The 23,948-nt window shown below is 36.7% G+C and overlaps 1 protein-coding gene across 2 annotated transcripts in view; it reads left to right on the top strand.

The window, feature by feature from the left end:
* Nucleotides 1-23,948, top strand: part of LOC127441923 (single-stranded DNA-binding protein 3-like) — a 140,992-nt gene that overhangs the window by 10,483 nt on the left and 106,561 nt on the right. For both annotated transcript variants that reach the window (XM_051699497.1, XM_051699496.1), the window contains exons 2-3: nucleotides 14,936-15,008; nucleotides 23,363-23,424. In XM_051699497.1, coding sequence (XP_051555457.1) covers nucleotides 14,936-15,008; nucleotides 23,363-23,424 — 135 coding nt within the window. The remainder of the gene's footprint in view (nucleotides 1-14,935; nucleotides 15,009-23,362; nucleotides 23,425-23,948) is intronic.

Raw genomic sequence — 23,948 nt, 5'->3', positions numbered from 1 at the left:
CCCATCTCCATAATATGCCTCTTTATATGTCCTTTGCTCCTCTTGAGAGAGTGCACATTTAGATTTTGCTAATCAGGTGTGCATACATTAAAGTCGGCATGAAATGAAATTCACCCTATCTATTTTCTAAATGCATGTTATTGATATTATTGTGAACAATTCATCCATGCATATGTTTTTATTTTTTACATTTGTTTTTGACCTCGTAATCTTTAATTAAAATGTAATAACTCGATCTTCTGGTGATATGACAGACTCTGGTGACGTATGCAGGACTTCTCCAATCATTTAGTCCACTTAAACCCTGCGCCTTTCTTATAAATACCACAACCTTGCGTAGTGTTGAACGAAGCGTCAGTCGCATGTTGGTGAAGATGGCAAGGTGTATTTTCATCTATTTTCCTTCAAAACTGTTGTTCCTTAACCCAAATTTACTTGGTTACGGGTCAGCTGGCTTGAATTTACATTACGAATGAAGAGGAATAATGCCGAATTTGCAGTTGTGTTCGAGACATTTTACGCCTGAATTGCTGAGATGATCACTAATGAATACAACGCTTTGGATGCCTCTGGAGTTTATTTATATTTTTGAATGCAGTTATCTGCACTAGTAAGTCTTTTTTTCCTTTAGTGTATTGTGATTCAAAACGTTAAAGTATGGTTATCTTTTACTCGCTCATTTTTCAACAGCTACAGCTTTTTCGTAAGCAAAGACCGTGATGTGCTTGTGCTTTTATGTTGTCAGTTTGTTCATAAATGTGTTGATCACTGCTCAATTTCACCGATAACCGGCTCTGACACGAACAACATGGTGGTAGGGGTGTGTGTGTCCACTGCAAACTCGCATTCAGATCTTCCTCCATTCTGCTATGCAACGCCCATATTTTCACAATCCAATCAACGACCAATGGATAAACTCAAATCCCCGGCCTACATTTTTTTTCTTGTTTGATAAGCTGTTTCACTCGGAAATACATCACAATACGGAAGTAAAATCGGTTGCAACTTCCGTTTCATGCCGACTTTAACACCAGCTCTCTGTCATTTGAATATGAGGGAGAATGTGGCACATAAAGGAGAGATGAATTTGAATAGTGTTATTTAAATAAAAACATATATAGAATGTTTTTTTTTTTTTAGTGGTGCTTGCTAATCAAGCATCACTTTAAGTATTGCTTATGCTTGAGGATAGGGTTTTTTCAATTGAGTTGAACTTAACCCCTGCACTGTTTGTGCTACGGATATGAATGATTGCTTAAATCATGCAGCTTGTTGTGGAGAGATTGCTATTAATTCTCTAAATTATTGGACTTCATATTTCATCACAGATGATGAAAGGCAAAAAAAACCAAAAAAAAAACTATATTGACTTAAAAAAACCATCAAAACCACCTAGCAATGCCCTAGCAACCACCCAGAACACCTTAACAACCACTGACCACTAGTTTTATAAAGGCTTTACTTTGATGGTTAGGATTAGGTTTGTTTGGAAAAACATTTTTAGTCGCAGTCAACAAAAAATTGTATCACATTAACACAGTATATGCAATCATTGCACAATTAATTGACTCGATACTTACATTCTTCAGTATCAAGGTTTTGTCATTATTTGGAATAAAGTCATAGTTAACACTGTTGCAATTATTGTGATTAACCTATCTAATGATCTTGATCTAATTTGCTTTGGCATCTGCCCTCACAGCCAGACCAGAGAAGATACTTCTTCCAGTCCCTTACGCTGTAGTTCCTCCATTCTCATCCCTCTATGACCTCTTAAAGCTTTTGGGCTTCCAAACTGGACCTTCTGAATCCAAAGGTCCCGTTCCTAGCTCTCACACTCAATGTTTCTGATGACTATATACAAGGTGCCCCTTGAAGGTGCATTAGAATGAATGGTGTTCAATAATGCATCAGGGCCAGGTGGTGGTACCCAGTACCAAAGCACATGCCCCCACCCCCTTCTCCTCAGGTCACATGGTCCTTCCTGCCATGAAATTTTTATCACCCCACTCCTGGGAATCCACAGTTTGATCCAGATCATCTCACGCTTCCTCACACTTAAGTGAATAGATGGCAGCTGCTAGATGTTTTCTTGAAGCCCAGAGGTCTAACCCCTTGACGTAACTAACTCTCAGTGAAACCTTTGCTTATGGTAAGACAGGTTGTGAGCTAAGTGACTAGCAAATTGCAAAGTGCCCTGCAAAGTGGAAAAATTGCCCTGTCTAAATTGGTCAACAGTAAGTCTGTCTTAAATGTGTATCTGTGGTTTTACCGGTCTTCCGAGCATAAAGTAATTGCTGTTTTATCCCTAAATTATGAGCTTCTTGTATTTTATTGGGTAAATGGTGGATATTTGTATATCTCGATGCAGGACTGTTTACGGTATCAACTGTCTGTCTGCCCCCTTATACTTTAGGCCGAATATTTTTCTTCTGTGTCGAACCTACATTGTAGGCTCCACGTAGCAGCCAACGTGGTGGTAGGGATGGGCATTTTGGTCATTTTGTCTACTGGAGTACTCAAAGTGATTACTCGAGTACTCGGGAGGGAGGGGGGGCACATAGACATGTACGTATACTGTATGTCAGACCGACGTCTTTAGCTGCTGAATTGCAATTGCTGAGTTGTCTAGTGTCTCACTTATTCTTTATTATAGGCTGTTATAAAGTAGTCTGTTACAAAAAGTAAAAAAATTGCATAATTAAAATATAATGCCTCATATTTTGTCATTAACTCAATGACATCTTGAAAAGAAGTGCTTTAATTTATCTTTGTTCAATCTGACATGTTTTTGGACTCCTGAGTCACAGGCGTATAATTGGGTGGAGTAATTGCGTCATCCGGCATTTCATCAGAAGTTTGGGATTTGCCCAAATTAGACTCCTAATGTTAGCGCAAGCTAACATTGTATGAACTCAAACAGGTAATCTTACAGCTGTGATCAGACATGGCATCAAAACTTTTACATTCTGGGAAATTGACAGAGCTGATTTACCAGTATTTCCCATTGAGTCCTTTTCACGCATGACCTCTAAACTGAAAAATGGTGTTAATTTTCCAGAAAATGCTGAATGTGTGTATGTGTGAAAGTGACTTCAGAGACAAGCAGCTATGAGAAATGCATTATAGTGTATTACGTGTAATTGCGGACATGCAAAAATGCAAATTATCTGTATCAATAGCAGTTCACTTCCATGAGTTAGAATGGATTGCTTTAATACCAATTTTATTAGGGCTGGGCGATATGGTATACAAATTTTATCTCTATTTGTTTTGTTTTTTAAGGTGTGCAAGAAAAATGTACAAATGTTCCACGGGGGAAGTTGTCAACAGTATATAATAAAATATATTCAAATCTAATAAACCCAGATGTTCAGAAATAATAGAATAAGAAAACTGCAAAATAATTTATAGCCAGTGTAGGTATTCATTTTATCTAAACCAAGTCTATCTAGAAAGTTATCTAGAAATCAATATCTATAAATTATCAAGTTTATCTAAAAAGCATTCATTAGTGCTGGGTGAAAGGACGATGTAATCGGATATCGATGATGTCTTACAAAGATCCCAGTGCCAAATGCAAACAGACGATAATCGACAATATTGGGAAATGGTAAAACCATGGATCTGGGAAGTTGCCAAATATATTAAACAGTGGCCTGGATGTGAAGCTAGCGCCCGCAACCCGCAAAATGCGACGAGGCTGAATCCAGTTCGCAAGCTCCTCGTCCAAATGCATTTCATGTGCGGGTAAATTTGATCATCTGCCCGCAACACGCGGGCGACCTGTAAGACGTCTCGGAGTGACACATGAAAAGAAATGCTGTTAGTCACAAAGACATGCACTTGAAGAAACACACTTTAATATATTATTAAGAACAGACAATAGAAAAACTGTCAATGCTTGTGTCTGATTCGCTGTTTGTTCAGAGGTGCGCAAACCTGTCTCGTGGAACAAACGCATGTAAAGAGTTTTCACTTTTTTTTTTTTTTTTCTCCGTTTCATTTTCTGTGTTTCATTTTCTGTGTTTCATTTGTCTGAGTTTCATTTGTCTGTTTCAGACTGTTTGCAAGACTAATGTCGTCTATGAGAATGCTGCAAATTTTCTCCGATCATCTCAGGAGGTGCTGTATAGTTCGCTTTATTTCCACGCGGTTGGCATGCATTGTAAACGCAACTCTGCAGGTTCAGTAATATATATCTTTGTATTAAAGAAACAAAGACAAAAGTTATTTAAGCATAAATTAATACAAGACACATTCACCTTGAACCTAGAATTGAGTTTGTTTATTTTCTTTATGGAGCATTAACAGTATTACAAAATGCAATACAATCACAAATTCGATAAGAACACACATTTGGCAGCATGATTTTGGGAACACAAGGGAATTTATTAGGCTTATTTATTTTTATTATTATTGTCTTTACATTTATAATTGTCTTCGTTCTTCATCTGTAGGCTATTAGTAATTTTCCACCCGTTGTCGTTGACGATGCTTGCTTGATGGCAAATGGAGCCATTGGAGACGGTAAATTTTTGGATTTGGGGAGGTGGTTAAGTAAGATTTTTTTGATCACTTTATTTTATTGCTTTTTTTGTTTAGTTTATAGTGCAATTTGAATTGAGAAATGTCTTTTTGTTTTTGTTTTTTGTGTTTCAATAAATTTATTACATTTTTAAAGCAAAATCAATAAAGCAAAAAAATTCACCGACCCTCGGCAGGGGGAATAACGATGTAATCGGATATCGCAATATTTTTTAAGGCGATTATCGATAAAATTATTTTTACATATCGCCCAGGCTTGGCACTCATTGTATATCAAACAATTTGTGTGTATTTTAAAGCCGTTCTTATTGTGCTCCATTGCGCTAGCGAAATTGTGACTTGCCAATTTTGGATGTAGATTCTGTTTACCATAGCTGATACAATCGGAAAGGTAATGCTTAGTTTGAAACTTTACGAGTAGATGTGGCTGACCTGCTGAATCCATAGGTCCTTTGTCACTAAAAAACCTTTTAGATGGTCTTTGTTTGATCCTCGCATCCACAGTTTTATTGTAGTCGTTGAGCTCCCCAACCTCTATCTCTCGGTGGGAGGCATTGTCATTCTGGTCACTCTCCCGTGCCAGTGTGTGTGAGTGTTTATGATGTGATGGAGCACAGGATCTCCCCTTGTCTTTCATATCCAGTTTTATCACAGTCATTGACTGGCTGATCAGAGGGAGCTCTCCTCAACTATTTATGAGCCTGCCACCCTGGCCGCCTCCTTCCACTAACTCATTCACCTCCTCAATGAGGCCTGGGAAAGCATCCTGCTCCCACATAGAGTTCTGCCTACTGTGTTTTGGAATGCCCTCTCTTAGAAATATACTGTTAATTGATAGATTCCGAGAATTGGCTAATAGTGGTAGCATTTTCTTATAGGAAAGTTCCAGGTTGTGATGTGTTTGATAGGCTACATTTTCCAGTGAAGTTACGTTTACTAATATTCATGACTTCTGAGTATTTCATAACATTGTTACATTTTCGAGATTCCCTAAGTGTGTGTGTGTGTGTGTGTGTGTGCAGCTGTTTTCTTATTTCTGTTACCCAGGTTGCAGAAATGCACAAGTTGTTGTATCACTTTCCATTGCCCTTTTAGCAGATTTGTTTAAACAGAGTGAACAATTCAAAATTGCATCTGAAAGCCACTATAGATTAGGGCTGGGCGATATATCGAATATTCATGACAGCCTTTAAAGGAATAGGTCACCCAAAAATGAAAATTTGCTGATAATTTACTCACCCTCAGACCATCCAAGATGTATCTGAGTTTCTTTCTTCATCAAAACAGAATTTAAGATTTTTAGGATTTCATTTCAGTCCTCCTCCTCTAAACAATGCAAGTGAATGTACTCCATTTTTTTAGGGTGCATCAAAATAATCCACATGACTCCAGTCGACAAATAAAGTTCTTCTGAGTGCAAACGATTGATTATTTTTAGAAACAAAACTATACTTATATACTTTTTAACTACAAATGTTTGCTTCAGTACATCTCTGTGATGTGCGCTCATGAGAGGGATGACGTAAGCTCGTTGGTAAGGTCACGCGTAACGTGGAGGAGGAGTCAGGAAGCGCGTCATTGTTTACATTATTTTTTTATTTTTTTTTAATATTGTTTTTAAATTGCTTTTGGACTGTTTTGGTTTGTGAACAGCACAAGTTTCTCTTGTAAACAATGATGCGCTTCCTGACTTCTCCTCCACGTGACGCGTGACCTTAACAACGAGCTTACCAACCTCTCATGATCGCACATCACAGATGTACGGAAGTGAACATTTGTAGTTAAAAAGTATATAAGTATTGTTTTGTTTCTAAAAATAATCAATCGTTTGCATTCAGAAGAACTTTTATTTGTCGACTGGAGTCGTGTGGATTATGTTGATGCACCCTAAATATGCATTTTGGACCATCAAAAAATGGAGTACATTCACTTGCATTGTTTAGAGGAGGAGGTCTGAAATGAAATCCTAAAAGTCTTAAATTCTGTTTTGATGAAGAAAGAAACTCCGATACATCTGGGATGGCCTGAGGGTGAGTAAATTATCAGCAAATTTTCATTTTTTGGGTGAACTATTCCTTTAAATGATGTCACATTTAACTTGAAATTCAAATGATAAATGTTGTATTCATGCTCTTTAAAGGTGTGTGTGTAACAGATTGTGGTAGTTGGCCATTCAAACAGAGCAGGGCACAATGCTCTCTCTCTTTCCAACATATAGCATGAAAAAAGAAACATGAATGAACATCAGAGAGTTTGTTGAAAGATACAGTGCAACTTATTGAAATGTGTCTTCTCTAATGTAATCGCCCAGTCGGTTAGTATTGAAATGACCATGGAGAAAATTAATGGGGACATCTTGAGCCCCAGAGCACTCACGGGATCAGCGCCTATGCACACTGAATGCACACACACCAATTGAAAATAACACACCCACTGTATTCCCTGCTATTTGCAGTGCCATTAAAATTACGTTAACACAAGCCACTGCGATATACATAGTATAATGTACATTTGTGATATTTCTATAAATTTGATGTATCGTGCAGCTCTAGTGTTCAACCCTCTAAGGACACATTAGATAAAAAATTGCCAGTGGCTAGTAAATGGTATTTTTTATTTGCCAGGCTTTTGATGACATGTAAGACTAATGCAACTGACAATGGAAAAGATATTGTTTAAAATTTCACTGTTTGAAATTTCATATTTTCAACACAAAATATTCACAAGTTTGGAATCTAAAAATGAAAATGGAATTCCACGTATAACATTTAAGTGCTACTATATTTACATTAAGTATTTACATTGAGTTTACATTGAAATGTTTAACAAGCGCTAAAATGGTCTCTTTTCCTCTGTGCAGAAGATCAGTGCTGAAACACAACCCGTGTAAAATGTTCCTCCAACAAGTTGCTTGCAATTTTAGGTTTCAACCCAAAGTTCTGTAGTGGAGGTTTAAAGACCCCATGAAATTGTTTGAGTGCAGATTTCTTTCCCTTATTGATGTGTTTCCTATAATAGCAAGGAGTTTTGGTGGGACATATTGAAGAGCTTGTTTAAAAAATTAAAAAACATGTCAACATGAGTTGCAATCAAAACTCCTCTATAACATGCAATTGACAGCTGTTGATAATCGATTAATCTTTGATAATTTTTTGATTAATCTGATGATTTCTTTTTAAATTTCCTGTGTTTTATGAAAATGTTATATGTTTTTAAATTAAATTTATAAAGGGTGTGAGTATTTTGCTTGATTTACGGTACTGAATTCTACTACATAATTCTACATTGATCAGCCACAACATTAAAACCACCTGCCTAATATTGTGTAGGTCCCCCTTGTGGCACCAAAACTGCGCCAACCCACATCTCTTCTCACCACAGTTGTATGGAACATTTTCTGATGCCCCCCAATATATATATATATATATATATATATATATATATATATATATATATATATATATATATATATATATATATATAAGTAATTAAATTAATATCATAAATGTGCGACTAGTCAACTAATGGCTTAAACTAACGTCTACTAGTTGACTAGGAAAATCTTTGGTCGGGGGCAGCCCTACTAGAAATATATGTATAATTATGGATGTTAATGAAGAATCGATGATCGATTATTCATCCATAATAATTTGATCCATTAAGCTTATTGACCACCGATTAATCAATCTCAGCCCAAACGCATTCAAGAATCATGCCAGCAGATAGAGAAAAGACTTTGTATACAGTTGTCTGCTGCTAGAGGGTGCACTGATGCTTGCATGCTGCATGCCACATCCTGTCAGCAACACAGAATAAAAACAAAGATGTGCATCCTTCACAGCGGGGGTCAATGGTTGTTTCTGAATGTGCATTTTTTTGTGTTCTTATGTTCTCGTGTACTAGTTCAATGTTAGGGCTGGGTATTGATATAGATTTCCTGATTCGTTTGATTCCGATTCAAAGGCTTTCGATTCAGTATCAATTCATATGGGTATGTTTCAGTTATAATGTCCCTTTTGCTTACATATGGAAGAAATTCTCTCCCAGCTAATGCAATTAATTTATACAGGGGTATATTATGAAAATAATAATTTTACTAATTATATTTTATTAGTTTTTCATCATTTTGGTCACATTTTAGCATTTAAAAAATGAATAAATCCATGTATTCAATCAATAAATATAACATATTGCATATATAATTTTTAGTTACATGTTTATTGTTTACATAATTTGCACTATTTACAGGTATTGACATTAATTTATTGAACACGTGTTTAAAAACCAGTACTGTCTCTTTAAGAAAGATGCCATTTCTGTAAAGAGGGTCTGTAAATGAGCGCTTGTTAAGAGAGAGATGGCTGTTAACAGCTTTATTTCATCTGCCCTATGTGTGATTAGAATTGTTTCTTTTTGTTGTTGTTTTTTTTTAATCAACAACTGACTGTAGAGAACAGAAAGGTTATTAAAAAAGATATTATTAAATGACAAATGGTTCACGTGGATCTCGTCTTTGGACACACACACATTACACGGAACAACTTTTACTCTCAACGTGCAGTGAAAGGATCTCGCTGCTGAATACTCCCACTATACTTCACAATATAGCCAGTTGCCAATATAAATTTTTAGTCGCATAGCACGAGATTTGGTTGCTAATGCGAGCGATTTCCTCTCATTGTAGTAGAGGGTTGCGCATAGAGTAAAAGATCAATCTTGGGATTTAAGAATCAATATTGAGATCATTCATCATCCACTGCCGAAGTTCAATTCCAATACTCAAGAACGCAAGTACCGAGAATGCATAAAATACCCGGATATGTGATCTTGATGAGGCAGAATGTCGAGGATGCATCAGATGGTAACTTGTGGGCAAGAACCCATTTGAAGTCCCAGAAGTCATAGCAGCACTACGGTGGCAGATGAAGGACATTTATGTATCGTTGTGTTTTCCCTCAAGAGTTTCCTGCTGTAAGCTCGCAAAAGTTTTGACGGCTTGTAAGAGTCATCATACTCCGTCAACATTTGTTGTTTTGTTGGGCATCATTTTAATAAAGTAATAAACACATGGAGGAAATGACTTTACTCTTTTAACATGTCACTGATTCTGGAAAACCTCACTAGTATGATGATAATGCTGTCACTGGTGTGTTTTAATGGCAGTAGTTCTCTCACTGGCTACAAATGGCCTGGGACAGGCAATTGTGCAACAGGAAAATCGCAGCACATCTCAAAGCTCGCAGTAGATGCATTCTGCATCTTCTGGTCCTTCAAAGTTCGTTCTTCCAAGGTAGCTTGAACGCAAGTCCATTCTCTGCATTCTTAGCATTAAAAAAACAATTGTAATCATGGAGCGTTTCTCTATAGATGAATATTATGTTTACAGCATAAACCGTGATAGTGTTAAAGTACAACATGACAGCATTGTTTATCTGCCGGTTTCCCTGTGTCATCCACACCGACAATCACGTCAATTCTCACAGGGAGAGCATGCAGGTACATTCACCTGAATTCTCAGTCACCAGTGTAGAGGTATGTTATTAACTGTATTATCCACACAGAATGTTATTATTTGACTATAAGATGAAAATACCAAGACTCAAATTTCTTAAGTGTATTTATTTAAACGATGTTCAAACAGTAGGCTACATGCATACTTTGGTGCCTGTTTCATGTTTTCATGTTTCCTTCTACAGTAAGGAATTTTTCTCAGGATTGATTTTGCTTTCAAGTTTGAATTAGAACGGTTGGACAGTCAAAAATCAAACTTTGTATAATAAAGCTTTGATTGAAGAAAACTATGGGTCTTATATTTTTGGAGTGCCAAGCTGTTCACCAATGATAGTTTATTATTTGTATTGTTAATGATTAATCGATTTTCATTTAAGTTATCGATTGTCGATTAAGACATTTTCTTAAAATTTGTCACACTTTCACAAACAGTAATATATTAGGGTATGCTATTTTTATACTTTTTTTCATCATTATTGTAATCATTTTACTTCTCAAAATGTTTTAAAATTCTACATTCTGTCAATTAATATTGAATCATGAAATTGCATATATAATAATATATGTGCTGTCACTGTTTGAAATAATGTGTACAATTTAATAGTATTTACATTTGAGTTTAAATGAATTTCCATAACAAACGCTAAACTGGCAATGTCCCTAAAGTTCAGCGCACACATTAACTAGACTGGAATCTTTCGGTTTCTTTACTGCATCTGTGCTCTGTGTGACACATTATTCAATAAAAGTGGAGTGCATGGATCTCAACTTTGATGGACTCACATTACATGGAAGAAATGTTCCATTATAATTAAGCAGTTTGAAGCACTCTTCAACAAAACAAGGCGATTTTTTTTTTTTTTTTTTTTTTTTTTCTTCAGGTATTCCAGTACTTAAAATTCTAAAAGCTAAATTCAAGCACTTCAAGGACCTTGTGCGAACCCTTTAAATGGTGTAGAAAAAAAAAAATCAACAGTGAGATTTTGATGTCATATTTCAAAATTGTCATATTTATGATCCCATGGACAGAAAACAATATCGCAAATTTCGTAATATCGAAGTTTGCCCCGATATGGTTCGTCATTTATTTTGGTTCGTGATATTTTGAAATTCTTTATATTGTCCCATTTAGGGTTGCTCCGATACCAAAATTTTGGCTTCGGTATGATACCAGCCCTGGTACCACAGTTTCGTTACTAAATCGATACTTCGGTAACAAATAAATAGCCTCAGATTACTGATGAAATCACACAGAAAAGGACTTGATTAAAAGAACTGCATAAAGTCTTACAGTTGCAAATTCTGCAGTTCGTTTTAATTTTTCTGGCTTCCATGTTTTATGTTTTAATTAAATGTTATCATCAACTGAATACATAAAGCTTTAATCAAATAAAATTTTCAACAAAAATAGCAATGTTTTTAGTAAAATAAAATGCTGCACAACAGAGCTTCACAGTATAAATGAAAACATTAATGAAAAAAATCAGATTACCTGTGGCACAAGGCTGCTAAGGCTGAATCACAGTGTGCTGATATTCAGTACACTTGTTTTTGTGATATTGCTTGCATGTAATAATGATAATAATAATAATAAAACCATTTATTATTAAATTATTGTTATTAGTAGTATTATTGCTTATTACTTTGAATATTACATTTTTCTATGTAACAGTAATATTTTTCTGTCATAATGTCTTCAATTTCACACATCCAGTTAAACAGAGCTTTTATTTTGTCCGGTCTTTTATTTTGACGGACCTTTTTAGTTTCTCATGTTTGGTAGTTTTTAATAAGGTCCGCATTCTAAAGGAAATATTGAAAGAAGCTGAGATCTCACTGGAGAAGGAATTCACGTAAGTGTTCACAGCTGTCAAACCCTAAACATACTGCATTATGTTCATCGTGTATGATCTGTTTGCGTATGTGTGCGTGAAGTATGACCGCTCGTTCATTCTGAAGCGCATGTAGACTGCATATCATTTCATTAAATGACATGCTTCCACTGTTTAATGATCACACTTGGCCATATCAAGATTTTAATTTGATTAATTGTAAAATATTCATTGATTTCATCAAAAAAATGTCTCGTAAAATTTTGCTAATAGCACCACACTGTATTATGGTACCGAAATTAGCAACAAGATGATATCGTATGTTTGTTTGGTTTTTTTTTTTCTCTCCTCCCCTTTTCACCCCAATTTGGAATGCCCAATTCCCAATCCGCTCTAAGTCCTCGTGGTGGTGTAGCGACTCACCTCAATCCTGGTGGCGGAGGACGAATCTCAGTTGCCTCCACATCTGAGACATTCAATCCACGCATCTTATCGCGTGGCTTGTTGAGCGTGTTACCGCGGAGACATAGCACGTGTGGAGGCTTCACGCTATTCTCCGCGGCATCCGCACAACTCACCACACGCCCCACCGAGAGCGAGAACCACATTATAGCGACCACGTAGAGGTTACCCCATGTGATTCTACCTTCCCTAGCAACCGGGCCAATTTGATTGCTTAGGAGACCTTGCTGGAGTCACTCAGCACGCCCTGGATTCGAACTCACAACTCCAGGGGTGGTAGTCAGCATCTTTACTCACTGAGCTACCCAGGCCCCCGATATCGTACCGTTTTAAGTTTTTTGGTATCGCGATATTTCGTTAGTATAACGCTGTATACCGCGCAACCCTAGTCCCATCCCTAGTAGTGCTGGCCGATAGGATGATGTAATCGGATAATGATAATATCTGACAAATGACGATTGCGACAGTCAGCCCCTTTCACACATGCAGCCAGGTAAATTACAGGAAAATTGTTGGTTTGCCTTTAGTGGTAAATGTACCACATGTGCTGTTCACACATACCATCAATATGGAAATGTATGATACAACTTCTTATTTAGGGAAATTGCCAGAGCAAGATTTACCAGTATTTTCAAAAAGGTTGGGTTCACACATGATCTCTAGGATGAAAAATGCAGTAAATTTTCTGGAAAAGTCTGTATGTGTGTAATGGACTATTGACAGATGATGATCAACAGTATCATGAAATGACAAAACCATGGAGCTGGGAAGTCGCCAAATATATTGCAGTAGCCCAATAGTTAATCATTAATTAATAATTATTATTCATTATTATAATATAATTAATGAATTATAATTATAGTTATCACGCACTTATGTTTTAAGATAATTATCAAAATGTTAAAACGTTAAAAGCAGTATGCATTAGAGAGGCCAGTTGTGTCCATTTTCACTGCTGACATGTTCTATGAATAGCATGAAACATTTTCCAGTTATAACCTACTCTCTAGACTCAGATGTGACTTGTAACATATACCGTATGGATTAGCAACTAGATAAAAATGGTGATCATTAAAGCGAAAATAAAGAGAGTGACGAATCATCGCTGTCTTTATGAAAAACTTTAATTCAAAAGTTATTCAAAACACATTGCTTTTTGACATCAATTTGTATTCATCATCCACTCCATAAAGATTTTTTAAATTATTTTTTTATTTATTTGTTGGCCATGGAATTAAGCAAAAGTTTTCTTTTGAAATAAAATAATGGTATGTGTTTAACAACCTTATGATTTGCTTAGGGAAAGCGCAGTTTAAGAAACAAAGATAAAAGGGATTAAATCATAAAAAAACATGTTAACCTTGAACCTAAAATTGAGTTTGAATACATTTTCTTTAGGCAGCACTAACTGCATTAACGAAACACAATACAAACACATTCGATAAGAACACAGTGGAAATTATTAGGCAGCATTATTTTGGGGCATGCAAGGAAATTTATTAGGCTTACAACTAACCTAATAAGAAAACTGGAGTTTCTATTTGTTTTGGTACAGACTAAATGAAGTAAACAAACTGTTATAGCCGTTTTATGAAAGTAGAAATTATGTTATGTGGGTAGTGTTGAACTTTCTAAAGGTAATGGTTTATTTATATTTCAATTATTATTATTATTATAATTATTATTAGGTTAACATTCGTAGTTGTCTTTAGATTTTTGTATCGGTAATTTTCCACCTGTTGTCGTAGATGGATAGGCCTACTTGCGTGGCCTTAAATAAAATACAGTGTCAGATTTTATTATAAGCAAACAGATCCTCTCTGTGTTGAAACTTCAAATATGCACTCCAGCACATATCCACATAGAATAGCCATGCTGTTGTGTACGCCATCATGGGAAGAAGCATCTCAACCGTGGTGGAAATAATTGTTTTCACCCCAAATGTGCTGCAGCCAGGCGAAATCTATGTTTATACCAAATTTTCCCCATCTCTGGGTGTAATTTGGCCAGGAAAGCCTTGCAGGGCTATTTTCTCTCTTGGCTGATGGAAGAGAAAAGGAGAGGAGAGGGATGGTACAGTTTCAGCCCTGCGGTACACTGGGTGCTGGGTAATTGCCAGCCCAAGCGGCTAAACAACAGACATAATGGAAACAGAAAATGACAAAAACACAAGAAACATGGTGGTGCCGTCAGATTGCTGTAACAACTCCAGCCATGCTTGCTTTGGCTGATCTTTCAGTTTCTTTCAAGGAGCAAGCGAGTTGTAGAGATCGGACACACGGATGATGCAGTCTATGCTGTTTTTATTGTTTTTGTTTTTTTACATTTTCTGTTCTGTGTGCATGTATGCTTATAAAATCAACAATCCCTAATCAGTTGTCTGTAGCCTCATGTTTCCTTTCTCTTGTACAACCAAATCAGAGTGACAGCATACATTTAATGGACTGTTGTCCATGTCGGTGCATTTTGTTGGTCAGTTTTAGCGATATGTCTCTGGTTAAGCAGGATAGCAAGCCAGCAAGACTGGAACTTGGTCATCCTTACTGTAATCTAACGCCACCTTTTCTTCTGTTCTTCTCTAGATTAGCTTTATACGTTTATGAGTACTTGCTTCATGTGGGGGCCCAAAAATCTGCACAGACCTTCCTATCTGAGGTAAGACTCTTAAATGTTAAATGTACTCACATTCACACATCCCAGGATAAGTGAATAAATAAAAATTGAATCCACATGTTTACATTTTAAGTGTTAAATCAGTGATGTCCAAAGGTTAGTAATTGCCAGGGATTCTATGGTATGTTATTATCTTTATTTGTTTTATACAGTTGAAGTCTGAAATGTACATACACTTAGGTTGAAGTCATTCAAATCAATTTTTTTAACAACTGCACAGATTTTATATTAGCAAACTATAGTTTTGGCAAGTCGTTTAGGACATCTACTTTGTGGATGACATGAGTCATTTTTCTAACAATTGTTTACAGACAGATTGTTTCACTTTTAATTGACTATATCACAATTCCAGTGGGTCAGAAGTTTACATACACTAAGTTAACTGTGCCTTTAAGCAGCTTGGAAAATTCCAGAAAATAATGTCAAGCCTTTAGGCAATTAGCTTCTGATAGGCTAAGTGGCTAATTGGAGTCAATTGAAGGTGTACCTGTGGATGTATTTTAAGGCCTACCTTCAAACTCAGTGCCTCTTTGTTTGACATCATGGGAAAATCAAAAGAAATCAGCCAAGACCTCAGAAAAAAAATTGTGGACCTCCACAAGTCTGGTTCATCTTTGGGAGCAATTTCCAAATGCCTGAAGGTACCACGTTCATCTGTACAAACAATAGTATGCAAGTATAAACACCATGGGACCATGCAGCCATCATACCGCTCAGGAAGGAGACGCATTCTGTCTTCGAGAGATGAACGTAGTTTGGTGTGAAAAGTGCAAATCAATCCCAGAACAACAGCAAAGGACCTTGTGAAGATGCTGGAGGTGCTCCACAGTAAAACGAGTCCTATATCAACATAACCTGAAAGGCTGCCACTGCTCCAAAATCACCATAAAAAAGCCAGGCTACAGTTTGCAAGTGCACATAGGGACAAGGAGAAGTGTTCTCTGGTCTGATGAAACAAAAATTGAACTGTTTGGCCATAATGACCATCGTTATGTTTGGAGGTAAACGGGTGAGGCTTGCAAGCCGAAGAACACCATCCCAACCATGAAGCATGGGGGTGGCAGCATCATGTTGTGGAGGTGCTTTGCTGCAGGAGGGACTGGTGCACTTCACAAAATAGATGGCATCATGAGGAAGGAAAATTATGGGGAGATATTGAAGCAACATCTCAAGACATCAGCCAGGAAGTTTAAAGCTCTGTCACAAATGGGTCTTCCAAATGGACAATGACCCCAAGCATACCTCCAAATTTGTGGCAAAATGGCTTTAGGACAACAAAGTCAAGGTATTGGAGTGGCCATCACAAAGACCTGACCTCAATCTGATAGAAAATTTGTGGGCAGAACTGAAAAAGCATGTGCGAGCAAGGAGGCCTACAAACCTGACTCAGTTACACCAGTTCTGTCTGGAGGAATGGGCCAAAATTCCAGCAACTTATTGTGAGAAGCTTGTGGAAGGCTACCCAAAACGTTTGACACAATTTAAACAATTTAAAGGTAATGCTATCAAATATTAACAAAGTGTACATAAACTTCTAACCCACTGGGAATGTGATGAAAGAAATAAAAGCTGAAATATATAATTCTCTCTACTATTATTCTGACATTTCACGTTCTTAAAATAGTGATCCTGACTGACCTTTAAATGTATTTGTTTAAATGTATTTGGCTAAGGTGTGTGTAAACATCTGACTTTAACTGTATGTGTTGTGATGCATTAAGCATTGGTAAGTCACTTAATTACATTGGCTTGTAATAAAAAGTTAATTTTGTAAGTCACTTTGGATAAAAGTGTTTGCTAAATGAATAAATGTTAATTGAAATGTAAACGCATTGTAATATACTTGCCTTTTGATTGTACTGCAGTAATATGGCATCACTTACCAAAGCATGTTTCTTATCAAGCTTGTTCTTTTCTGTAATGCTATAAAATCTAAACCAAATCCACATGCTTGATTTGAATTGTGAATCTGTGCAGCCTTGCCACAGTAACTTTCACCAGGATTTTCATTCCTCCATTCTTAAATGAAAACTTGAAACTGTTGAATGCATTTGTATGACTTGTTTTGTAAGATTTGTGTATGTATATACTGTATAATTAGAGCTGGGCTGGGTGAATATTATCACAATATTTTTTTTTCATATCGTTCAATATCGATATTTATCATGAAATTCATTTCATACGATTAATGGGGAAGGAAATGCATTCCACATGTTTGTTAGACCTCAAGAATGAATGTGAACATATTGTTTGTTTACAAGTAAAACCCAGAGGGTAAGCTACCTTTTAAAGTATATTCAGTTTAGGATTTATTCCTACATAAGGTGTGTGTGTGACCTCTTTTTGATGAAATTTTGCCAATTTCATCATCTTCAGCTGACATTTGACTCCACTGAAAGACTTTGTGACACTCCACACTACAGCTCAGTAGGTGGCGGTAATGCCAAAGATTGAGAATGATTACCTCTTAAGAATTATATCAACAGTAATTAGTATTCATGCCTTAATACAGATAACTAGGACTGTAATAGAATATTAAGAACTATATAAGGGGGCATTTTTGGTGACATTTTTGCCCGGAGCCACCTTTAAATTTCTGACTTTGATATATACAGATTATATATATAAATTTGGAATATGTACAGATTTAGCTGTTTTGGAAGGAAATTGGTACTTTAATTCACCAAAGTGGCATTCAACTGATCACAAAGTATAGTCAGGACATTACTGATGTAAAAAACAGTACCATCACTATTTGAAAAAAGTCATTTTTGATCAATTCTAGACAGGCCCCATTTCCAGCAGTCATCACTCCAACACCTTATCCTTGAGTAATCATGCTAAATTGATCATTTGATACTAGAAAATCACTTGCCATTATATCAAACACAGCTGAAAGCTATTTGGTTCATTAAATGAAGCGTTAATATGACGTTAACATTAACTACGTTTCCATCCAAGGATTTTTTGCTAAAAAAGTTTTAGTGCATCAAAATTAAGCTGATGGAAATGCAATTTACTGCTAAAATTTCACAAGTGTCAACATAATATTTTTCTTTCAGAAAACGAGCTTTTGAACATTTTAAAACTTTTAAATATTTTAAATCTAACCCTCTTTACCTCGGATTGCATTTGCTGAGCTTCTTCAGAAAATGTAAATTGCATTATGCATTTATACACTAAAAATAATTTGAGATGACAATCAAGTTTAGTTGGTCGTTAAAAGTTGCTGGACAAATATATGGGACATAATGCAGCTGTGATGACAATGCTTTAGATGATTGTTCAAAATAGCCTATTGAATATCAGAAATGTATCGTATATAAACCCTGAAATTACACAGCATCAGTTTTTCTTTAATAGCTGTGCAAACAGTATATACACATCGATGGATGGTCCTAATACTAAGACCGAAAGTTCCCCCACTACTTGGTGCAGGTTGACAGCTTGAACAGGGCCATGACGATTCGCTTTCGGGTTGGAACTGGTGGCAACCTGCGATAGGCGCAACATCAGGACCAATATTACAGTGCTATCAGAAGGGCAACTGCTCCCTTTTGATTGCAATTCCTCGTCTTCTGATTGCATTTATTTGTGAAATTAAAATGACAGTAAGCTGGCTAATTTCAATGAATTGTCTCAATACTCTCCCCATTTTACCAAAATTTCAGGGGAAAAAAAAAAATAGGGACCTCTGGGAAGCGTATTAGCGATAAACACACATTTCTGAATGGAAACGCCTTCAGGGCACATTTCTTTTGCGCTAAACCAAAATTTTTGCGACAAAGTGTTTTTTTTTAGGCATGACGTCATCATGCACACCATTTTTATCAATAAAAGGCCATTTGAATGGAAACAGGCAGAAGACGGCAAATTTCGCAAACATTTTTTTACGCATTTTCACTTGGTCGACAACAAAATAGCGTGAAAAGTGGATGGAAACTAGGCTACTGTCTTTGTGTTTGTTTTTGAGTTGACACAGTATGCAATAGACTGGCATGTCTTAAGGTCAATTTTAGGTAAAAAATGGCAAAAAAGAAACCGCTTTCTCTAGAAACTCGTCAGTCAATCATTGTTTTGAGGAATGAAGGCTATACAATGCTTGAAATTGCCAAAACCCGAAGATTTCATACAGAGGTGTACACTACAGTCTTCAAAGACAAAGGACAACTGGCTCTAACAAGAACAGAAAGAGATGTGGAAGGCCAGATGTACAACTAAACAAGAGGATAAGTACATCAGAGACTCTAGTTTGAGAAATAGACGCCTCACATGTCCTCAGCTGACAGCTTCATTGAATTCTACCCACTAAACACCAGTTTCGTGGACAACAGTAAAGAGAAGACTCAGGGATGCAGGCCTTATGGGAAGAATTGCAAAGAAAAAGCCACTTTTGAAACAGAAAAACAAAAAGAAAAGGTTAGAGTGGGCAAAGAAACAGATATTGGACAACAGATAATTGGAAAAGAGTGTTATGGATCTTAACCCCATTGAGCTTTTGTGGGATCAGCTAGACTGTAAGGTGCATGAGAAGTGCCCGACAAGACAACCACATCTATGGCAAGTGCTACAGGAAGCGTAGGGTGAAATGTCACCTGAGTATCTGGACAACTGACAGCTAGAATGCCAAGGATCTGCAAAGCTGTCATTGCTGCACGTGGAGGATTTTTTTTTTGATAAGAACTCTTTGAAGTACAGTACTGTGCAAAAGTCTTAGGCACATAAAATGTTTCACAAAAACATTTGTCTTAAGATGGTTATTTATATCTTCAGCTTTAGTGTGTCAATAGGAAATATACATTTTAGACTCTCAAACATTCCTTTTGCAAATATAATAGAACAGAAAAAAGAACAGGGAACCCTTCAACAGATGGCATGACCCCAACAGAGCCCTCCACTAAACATCGAATTAGTCTGGGATTACATGAAGAGATGGAAGAAATGGAGACAGCCTAAATAGAAGAACTGTGGCAAATTCTCCAAGAAGCTTGGTACATCCTATCTGCCAACAACCAAGAAAAACTGTGTCCAGGAGTACCTAGGAGAATTGGTGCTGTTTTAAAGGCAAAGGTGGTCACATCGAATATTGATTTAGCTTTTTTATGTTTACTGGACTTTGTTTGACATTCAGCGATAAATGAAAACTATTTATGTCATTATTTTTGAAGACATCCTCGCTGTGCAACATTTTTCCCAAGTGCCTAAAACTTTTGCACAGTACTGTAGTTTAAGAAGTTCTGAACAGTATTTTTTCATGTTATTAATGTCCTGACTATATATTGTGATCAGTTGAATGCCACTTTGGTGAATAAAAGTACCAATTTCTTTCCATAAGAGCAAAACAAACTTTTGGCCGTGTGTGTGTGTGTGTACAGTACATATACATATACATTGAGCTGCGGTGGTCATGCAGGAAGCACAGTTTTGATTCTGACCTGTGTTGTGTCCCAATCTCATTCTCCCACTTTCTGTCATTTCCTGTCTTCACTGTCTTCCGATCTCTATCATTAAATATGGCCCACAAATAAAATATAATAACTACCCATAACTGATTTACCAGACATAACTGTTAATTTATGCCAAATGGCAGCACAATAGGACTTTTAGTTGTTGTGTTTTTGTGAAAAGTCAGTTCCGCCCATCGTGCTATTACCCCAGGGTGTTTTTCGCTCGCCGTTGACTTGGCAGCATCTCTATGTTGCGGCAGTGCTTTCTCAACTTTCTCCAGTACTTCTTAAAAGCACCACAAGTTGGTCAGATGTTTATCGTGCCATTTGGCAATCTGACAAGGTGAAATTGACTGATAATGTGTTCTTAACCTTCAGACCTGCTTCAGTAATCCACTTTCAGCTGCAGTGAACAAACCTATACGCTCTATCCTCTTAGATTTTTTTTTTTTTTTTTTCTGGATACATTTTCCTGTGTAATCATCCATATATAATTGTTATAAAAGGCAAATTCTTTCCTCACACTTTCCACGTTTAGTTCGGGTCCCTCTACTCACCTTTTTCAATAGAGAATGTTTCTTAAATACACTGAGATTATGTCCTTAATAAGAGTCACCCTGGTCATTGCCACACAAGCAGGAGGCAGGGAGAGTGAAAGTGAGCCCCAAGGCCAGAAAGAAGTGTTGGAAAAACAGTTTGCTAATCTTAAGCCATGATTAATTTTTAAGGTCATTACTTTGGAAAGCTAAAGCCTGCTATAGGTCTTCTCAGAGTGTGGACTTATGGGTGTTGTGGACTTATGGTGCTTTTAAATCATCCACAGTGTTGCAAATTTGTAAAAAATTATTATTTTTTTTTTTTATCATTAAAGCACAAGTTCAGTGTTTCCCAAACTGGGGTGCACGTACCCCTGGGGGTACATGAGGTGACGATGGGGGTACGCAAACAAAATTCTGAAATTTGCTGTTATTTTATTTTCATCCCAGTATAAAATAACATTCAAACCAGATAGTGTATTTCTCATTGGCAAAAAAAACATTTTGTGTGCCCTCAAGTGTAGAAACACCAAAGTGTCATAAAGGTCAGATAAAAAGCATGCAATGAAATAACCCTATCTTTCTGGAGTTTATAAAAAATGCATCTACTCATCCGTCGTGAATGAGAGCGCAACATGTGATGTAAGTATCTTTTTTCGCCAGCCCAGCACACTCCTAGGTGACGTTGATGGTAATAGCTAGTAAAATGGATACTTTGCTGTTTTACCAGACACGCACTTGTCAGTCATCCACGATTTTAGTTTTTCTTGGCTTGCGCACCAGCAGCTCTTATAAAGTACGGGTACTGTGTCCTGCTCCCGCGACACGATGAGGGGGTAGTTTGCAAGTTATGCTGTTATGGCATATCTAGCACACCCATCTCCGTAATCGGTAAGCCATTTATTCGGTATGTATATAATAAATATAACATGTACAAAACATGTACAAATATGACATGCTTGAATTATGGGAATGTTTTGCAAAGCTAGTTGTGTTAAATATACATATTTTCAAAATTCCTTGTGTGAATTTCTATGCGTTATAGATGGGGTATGCAAAGGGATGTTGAATGTTTGGAGGGGTAGACCACTGTAAAAAGTTTGGGAACCACTGCACTAATACGTCCAAAAATGAATCATTCTGTCATTTATATAGTCACCCTGATGTTGTTGCAAACTCATATGCTGTTATTTTTTAGTAGGTATTTTTGAAGAATAGTTACGCAGCCATGTAATGATCAGTGACCAGGGGCTGTCAAGCTCTAGAAAGTACAAAAAACACCATAAAAGTAGTTCATTTGACTTGTGCACTATATTCCATGTCTTCTGAAGCCATAGGATAATTTTGTTTGAGGAACAGACCAAAAATCAAGTCCTTATTCATTAATAATCTTGACTAGCCCTTGTCTGCATCCAGATTCAAAATGCATTGGTGTAGTGCATGTGTAGTAACCAAACACAATTTGAAATCTGGTCTAATTTTGTGATACTTTTAAGTTTTTGTTCTTTTTATGGTGCTTAACAGCCACTAGTCACTATGAACTGCCATTGCATGACAAGAGCTGCATAAGGTTTTGTCCAAACACATAAGGCATGGCATGAGGCTGAGATAATGACAGAATGTTTATTTTGGGGTGAATTATAAGTAATCATTGTGACAGTTGACTAAAATTTATTTTGTACTTATTTTGCGTACTGTTGATTAAGAATAGCGATAAGGCTTGCCAAAAATACTACTCAATTAGCCGTTTTTTGAGGTGACAGGTTTATGTGATTTACATTTCCCATGAAAGCGAGAATTATAAAATACACAGATTAAGCCACACCCAATGCACATTCTTTGCTCTTCATTTTGTTGTACTTTAAAAAGCTTCCAGTCTTTGTTGACAAAAGGAAGAGGGAAAGAAATATGAAATTGCCCAGCACATCCATTTTATTTGGACCAAAAAAGCTTGAATGCACTTCACATCGGAATTACGATGTGAACTTGTATGTGAACTTCTGAACTTGTAAGTAGGAACTTGCCTGGAGGACTTGAAAACAGCGTATCTCCTCTCAGGCTATAACATATTTTAAGCTCCAGTCCGATGCTGTAGAAGGATGAAGTGAAGAAAACTGGTGTGTTGCTGTAGTGGAGAAAATGGAATGATGTATGGGATCTGGATTGGGTCATGGAACAGTCTATGGAACATCTGACATGAAAATATGTTTTGCACATTATCTACAATTTCATAACCCATCTCTCTCTCTCTCTCTCTCTCTCTCTCTCTCTCTCTCTCTCTCTCTCTCTCTCTCTCTCTCTCTCTCTCTCTCTCTCTCTCTCTCCCCCCCCCATTCTCTTGAACTTCTTTTAGATCCGATGGGAGAAGAACATTACACTAGGGGAGCCCCCTGGATTCCTGCATTCATGGTGGTGGTAGGTCCCTCATGTTTTCTTTCTTTTGTCACACAGCTTTGATAAAATGTGTCCACCCGCCTGTGTGTAAGCTAGTACAAATAAGTGTGAATTTCAATATGGACTAAAATAATTGTTTGTTTTGTTATTGATAATCTGACACCTTGTCCTAACCAGGTGCAATGCAAAAGTTTCCAAAGTCAAGTAATTTTCTGTCCACACTGAAAGCACAAATGCTGCATGAAATAACAAAATCACAGCCAATCAGAACATATTTGATGTTCAATATATAGGTATGTGGAGCAGGACTTTGGACCAATAATATTTCATGGTGGGCAGGGCTGCCCATCGCCCTGCGAATGAAAGAGCAAAAACATTCTATAAAAAATAATCCATGTAAAGTTATTCATTTAAGTCTTAATCAACTGTGGAAAGCGACAGGACGTTTTTTTTGGCCACTTTGTTTCTATTTCTTTGGTGTCGTGCTGGGTAGCCTTGCCCACAGTAAAACCTCATTGGTCCAAATTCCTGCTCCACATAACAGT

This window comes from Myxocyprinus asiaticus, chromosome 6 (assembly GCF_019703515.2).
Source record: "Myxocyprinus asiaticus isolate MX2 ecotype Aquarium Trade chromosome 6, UBuf_Myxa_2, whole genome shotgun sequence".
Taxonomy (NCBI): Eukaryota; Metazoa; Chordata; class Actinopteri; order Cypriniformes; family Catostomidae; genus Myxocyprinus; species Myxocyprinus asiaticus.
This window is presented reverse-complemented; position numbering and strand designations above follow the sequence as displayed.